General features: G+C 33.6%; 1 protein-coding gene across 1 annotated transcript; it reads left to right on the top strand.

Annotated features, from left to right (window-relative positions):
• The first annotated feature begins 2,546 nt into the window (after positions 1-2,546).
• Positions 2,547-6,574, top strand: LOC131158022 (transmembrane ascorbate ferrireductase 2). The gene is made up of 4 exons (XM_058112572.1): positions 2,547-2,843; positions 3,787-3,835; positions 5,796-5,995; positions 6,150-6,574. Exons 1-4 carry the CDS (start codon positions 2,700-2,702, stop codon positions 6,450-6,452), a joined length of 696 nt encoding a protein of 231 aa, XP_057968555.1. The 5' UTR covers positions 2,547-2,699; the 3' UTR covers positions 6,453-6,574.

Here is a 6,574-nt window from a genome sequence, read left to right as displayed (position 1 = left end):
AGCCACCCAGGAATGAGCAATGACTTAAGTAGGGGAAAGAAGAAGAGAATATGTCAAGTATGACTGGGTGATTATCACCTCACCTAGTCAGCCATATAGAGGTGAGTTTAGTTCTACCTAGAAAAAACCTAATCCATGGTCAAAAGATACACATTCTAAGCCAAATGGAGTACAAACTCAAAGAAGGGGACGAACTTGGGCAAACAAGGCATGCCTCACCCCAACGTCATAGCAAGAGACCTCACCCATGACCTAAATTGTCCATAGAGTTGACCATAGAAGCATTCCAAATCAAGCTTGCTTGGAAAGAAGCAAAAATTAACTACAATAATGTGACAAAAATTGGGGGGATTTCATGATAAGAAGTAGGGGTGAGCATAATTTGGGGAAACCCGTATTAACCGATCGAAATTGGTCGGTTCGGTTTGATTAAGAACACAAGATTGGTCGGTTCGGTTATGAATTTACAAAATGCGGTTAATCTGTTAATCGGTTCGGTTAAGAGGAATGTTAATTCGGTTAACCGAAATAACCGATTTAATAATTAATTAAAATTTAAATATAAATTAGTATATGTTAATTTGTTAATATGTTAATTAGTATTTGTTAATTTGTTAATACGTTAATTAGTATATGTTAATTTGTTAATATGTTCATTAGTATTTGGTAAAAAAAAATCTACAATTGTATTATGTTTTTATTAATTAATTTCAAATTAATTCAGTTAGTCAAATTACCCGAAAAGGTAATTTGGTCGGGTTTGGTTCGATTCGGTCCCTCTATTTGGTCGGTTCAGTTAACAGTTCTCATTAACCAAAAACTTCGGTTAATTCGGTTGATTAACCGAACTTGACCGAATCAACTGTTTGCTCACCCTTAATAAGAAGTGCTTGTCATAAGATAGCTCACTAAACTTTACCCCATTAAGGGCATGTTTTGGGGATTATTTATTACTCCTAATTGTGACACGGGGCTATAAATATAAGTAATTCTCATTTGACAAGGACTTCATAGGAATATTCAAACTAGACAAGTCCTTAACACAACAAGCAGTATGACTTCTCTTTTTCTCTCTCTAGTCTATTTTACTTGCATCTCCCACCTACTTTCCCCTAATCTGACTCTATTCTCCTCCCTGGCTGCTTCCCTCTTTCTATGAGTTTCTACAATTTTTATGATTTCCTTTCCTACAATTCCTTATTTCACAGATACCCATCTTGGAAAAAAGTTGATGTAATCACCTCACCTTCCATATTAAAAAGGTTTTTTATGCCAGTTTTGACTAAATATATACCTAAGCATAAATATTTCATGAAATTAATTTTTTTTTGTAAAAGGTACTAATCCCTTTAAGGTATGATAAAACGATAAAAACCTTAATCGAAGTTTCAAAAATTTCACATACCAGATTTAAAAAATCTCATATACCTCCCTTGATATTAGAATTTTTAAGAGACTCAATTTTTTTTTTTTTCAAATACAAAACTCCAGAGTAGTCTGTGAAAGTTTTGAAATCTCGGAAGAGGTCTCTAAGGGGCCATTTGGTATCCCGGTTAAAAATTAGAGAAACGAAAATAAAAAACTAGAACTAAAAATTAAAAACTAGCAATCTGTTTGGTTAAGATTTATAAAGCTAATAGAAATTAAAAACTTAAAAATAATAAAATTTCAAATAATGCACATTAAAAAAAAGTATTATAATAAAATAAAATTTATTATAATTATTTTTGCTTAATTGTTTTACTTTCAAATTTTACTTTATAATAAAAGTTTTATTGGACATTACAATTGAAAAATAGTAAAATTATTTTGTAATTGTCTTTATAATTATTTTTTGAAATTTATGTATATATTTATTTTAATTATATTTAAATTCATATGCTCATTTTGTTTTGATTTTAATTTTTAAATATATAAAATAAATAATTTAATTCAAAAATTTTGACAACAGGTTGTCAAAGCAAGTAAGAACCGTACAAACCCCCAAGGTGTGGTTCAGGTGGTAGTACGGGCTGCGGGAGTACCTCTCACGATGTTAGGTATTCAAACCCTTCTAGGCTCATTTTCGCCACTGGATTCTTAAAATTTACCTCCTTTTGGAGTTGTGGGATCGGCTTCAAGGGGTGCGGAATTAGTCACGTAGACTGTAAAATGAACACGTGGAACCCCGGTGCGTAATCCAAAAAAAAAAAAAAGTGAGAAGCATAAAATATAGTTTTTAGTTTTTTGACAAATAGAAAACTGACAATATAAATAAACACATTTTTATAATTTATTTTTTCACTGTAGAAAAATAGAAATAGAAAATAAAAAACAACAACGATACCAAACAAGTTCTGAATTTTTAAAAAATTTTAGAAAATGTTATTGTGTTTTTGCCAAATAATTGGGGATGTGAATGTTTTTCAGCTAATTTTTTTTTATGTCCCTTTTAATTGGTAAAATTAAATTTTGTTGAACTATATTAAAAGAATGTTTTAAAACTAACCCATAAGAAATTAATCACGATATTTCTCAAAGCTGCCAAGTGCCAAGCGGCTATTGATGACCAATCGTCCTACGTGGAGATCTTGAAGGCCGTCCTCTCTCTCTCTCTCTCTAGTTATTCCGTGTGCGCTCACAAATCCAAGAGTCACCACCATCTCAGACAACCTTCTCTTTTCCTCTCTCTCTCTCTCTCTCTCTCTCTCTCTTTGGAAATGGCGGTTCCTGTGGTTCGGTTCCCCATCGTTAGTCTTATACGGATCATCGGAGTTACAGTCGCAGCTTTGGTTCTCACATGGTCGCTGCACTACAGAGGCGGCATGTCGCTTATCGCCGACAATAAAGATCTCATCTTCAACGTATGTTTATAGCCCTTGTGCAGTTCGAATTTGCCTTTCGGATTGTCGATTCTGACTCTCTCAAAACTAACTTATTGAGAATTTGTTTTGGTTTTGGAGCAATTAGAGGTGTAGGACCAGCTGATTGTTGTAGTGGCATTAGATCTTCGATGTTTTGCGCTGTTCTTGTCGCCAATGTCTTGTTTTGGCATGTTAGGTTGAGATCGGGGTCTAACTATTGTGTAGTGTCTTAGGTGTTCTAAGTTGAATTGTGATTTGAGGTCAACTCAAATCAACAATGGCTCATCTTAGTTTGTTTTGGGCGTAATTTTATTTTTAAACCGGAAATAAATGAATGAATAACGTCTTGCAATATACAACCCATTTTCGCTGATGCATATCTTGCACATACCTTTTCATAATGCTAAGTAGTTAAAATGGCTAAACAGCCGAAATTGTGAACGGACGTTTCTTTGTTTTTTGTTATTTTTGATACATATATATACTGTGGTTAGGTTGGAAGTAATCGATTTTTTCATTTCTAGAGGGTGAGGAGGTTGGTAATTTGCTTAAATAAAAAGTGCTTATTATATGTCCTCCCCTCCCTCCATTTCTGCAAAGTGGAATGAAACCAAATTTGTTATTGGAACTTGTTTCCTACTTGTATTCAGTATCTGGAACATTTCCCTGACCCTTCATCTGGTTGGTGTGAAATTGTAAGTGCTGAAAAGTAGGATTTTAATAAAAAGTTTTACTTTGTGATCTTTATAGTTTCCCAAATAAGGAAAACTCAGTTATTATGCCAAAAGGGCAGAATAAATGTAATTAATGTAATTCTTAGTTCATACTGGACTTACTTCCTTGGAGAGATCAAGTGCTAAAATTTTGAGATATTGGAGTTTTACCTTCTCTCTCTCTCTCTCTCTCTCGGTTGAGTATTTTTTTTTTTTTTTGGTCCTTGCAGGTTCATCCAGTTTTGATGGTGATTGGCCTAATACTTTTGAATGGAGAAGGTAAACTCCCTTTTTTGTTCTTTCAGGGCAGAACAAAGGCCGTTATTAGATAAATCTACCACAGCCTTTAAAAAGCTTGCCTCTTGGTCATTTCCTCATGATCATTTATTCTGAGCATTTTGAATTTCTTGTATCAACTATGTAGAGATTATGAACTAATTGCAACACTTTCTGCCAATTATAGTGGGACTGTAATGTTGAAGCTTTCTAATATCTTGTTTTTGTTGATTTTCAATCACGTCAATTTTTTTTTTTTTGCTAAGATTTCCTTTGACATGAGTTGATGTCCTCCTAAAATAAAGTCATTTTGTAGTACAAAATTACTTATAAGCCAATTTCCAGCTGCTTGGCTATGAAGTGACATTCCTGGAATTGGAAAAGTGAACCTAAAATCGCTTTGTATAGGAAATCAGGGTTGTTTGAAGCTTCCCCCGAAAATGATTTTAGATCTTACACTCCTTTTCAATCAAGTAGTTTGAAGTGCACTTGGAAGCAAATTTATATTGCAAGATTGTTTCTGCTCCATAGTTGTTCTAGATGGGGTTTGAATATATTTTTATTGGATCATTGTCTTAGACAGTTGACTAGTTTGGTAATGATGCTTCATGTTATTTGTTTTGCCAATTTTTGCTTGATTAATAAATACCACTTGCTTTTTGTTCGCCTGTTTAGTTTGTACTTGATAATGTGGAGAACCTTTGCTAAAAATAGTCTTAATGCTTCAATTTCTCTTCACCCAAGATTATTGGATTTTTCTTAAGGCATTATAAAAATAGTATTAAAAAAAAAAAAACCTAATTGTTGTGTCTCTTTAAAGGAGGAAAAATCTTTCATGCTTCTTTAGAAGAAAGAAATGGAAATTGCAATCAATGACTAGTTTTAGCATTACAAATGTAAGGTGCACAAATATATGGCATATTATCAAGTCATTGTTTGTTCCTTAGTAGTGTTATCTGTTTTCATATCCTCTTATTGTTTTTGATGTAATGATATTTATGGTCTGTGTCTGTAATCGTGTTTAACCACAAAGGCTCTATTTGTTTTAGGAAAAAATAAGAGCTGGTTAATGGTTTATATGATACAAGATCGTGTAGCTCATGGTCACATGGTGTCAATATGGTGTCAATATGATCCACTCTTACAAGATGAATGATTCCCTTCCAGTATGATTAAGGCTGCCCTTCTGGTATGATTTAAAAAAAAAAAAAAAGAGCTAGTACTTTTGAGGATGTCAACTCCTTGAGGCTCACAGAATCTGTTATCAACAAACTCAATATGATCCACTCTTACAAGATGAATGGTTCCCCCTTCCAGTATGATTAAGGCTGCCCTTCTGGTATGATTTTTATTTTTTATTTTTTTTAAAACTACTTGTACTTTTGAGGACGTCAACCTCTTGAGGCTTATAGAATCTGTTATCAAGAAACCAGAAACCTTAGACAATGAGTTCTCTGGATCTATTTCCTGCATTTCATTTCCCTTAGATCATATGTAGAATGACATGAGTATAATTCAAATGATTTCTTTCATGGATTAGCTACCTTTGTACCCTGATTTGACACCATTTTTTTTTTCAGTTAGTAAACATTTGTTGGTGAGAAGTTTGGTATTTTGCAGAATGATGCTAATATTCGAATTTTAGATCTAGCTGATGTTGCTAAAAGTTTTGAGAAATGGTTGTTCCTTTTTCTGCAATTTCTGTTTTAGTAGCATTTCTTTTAATTTCTTTCTTCTGTTGTTGGGTTTATTGATGCTAAGTAGGTGTTTTGCCATTTCTAGGTTTTAGATAAGTAATGGAGTACCTATTGAGTCATATAATTATCAAAGCAACATGTGAGAAGTTAGTGGTGAAAAAATTATATTCTTCTTATAGATAGTTGTTCTGTAATTTTGTTATCAAGTCATTCCTGCCATGCGTTTCTGTTACCAAATTTGAGCTTCTTGGTATGGGCTGGTGCAGGCATGCTAGCTTACAGAACAGTATCAGGAACAAAAAGTTTCAAGAAGTTAGTTCATCTCATGCTGCAGTTCCTGACTTTATGTTTGAGTGTGATTGGTGTATGGGCTGCTTTGAAATTTCACAATGATAAAGGCATTGATAATTTCTACAGTCTGCATTCGTGGCTAGGCCTAGCTTGCCTTCTGCTATTTGGCATCCAGGTTTTTTTTTTTTATCATTATTATTATTTTTTATTTTAAAGTCTTACCCTCATCGCACTTTTATCTTCTCTTTTTCCTTGCCTCTGTTTCTCTCAAGGATAATCTGATTTCAAAATCACTTTTCTAATATGTTGCAATCATTTCTTTTGCTCAGTGGGCTACTGGATTTGCAACCTTTTGGTACCCAGGTGGCTCGAGAAACGGCAGAGCAACCCTACTGCCTTGGCATGTTTTTTTCGGGGTTTATATTTACGCCCTTGCTGTTGCTACAGCTGCCACTGGAATCTTAGAAAAACTCACATTTCTTCAAACCAATCAAATAATAACACGCTATTCGACTGAGGCTTTGTTAGTAAACTCTTTGGGGATCTTGATTGTTGTACTGGGTGGTTTTGTTATTCTGGCAATTATTACTCCTAATGGCAAGAGTGATGCTTTTAGAGGAGCAACAGAATAGGCACGATTTGTATCTTGTTATAATTCACCAGGGACTAAGAGGAGTGGTTTTGCTCAACTTGTAGGTTTTCTCTTGTAACAAAAAATTACAAACCAGAATTAAATCCCTTGAAAATTTTTCAA

The sequence above is a fragment of the Malania oleifera genome, chromosome 1 (assembly GCF_029873635.1).
Source record: "Malania oleifera isolate guangnan ecotype guangnan chromosome 1, ASM2987363v1, whole genome shotgun sequence".
NCBI classification, from domain to species: domain Eukaryota; kingdom Viridiplantae; phylum Streptophyta; class Magnoliopsida; order Santalales; family Ximeniaceae; genus Malania; species Malania oleifera.
Note: the sequence above shows the minus strand (reverse complement) of the source record. Positions and strands in the feature narration are given on the sequence as shown.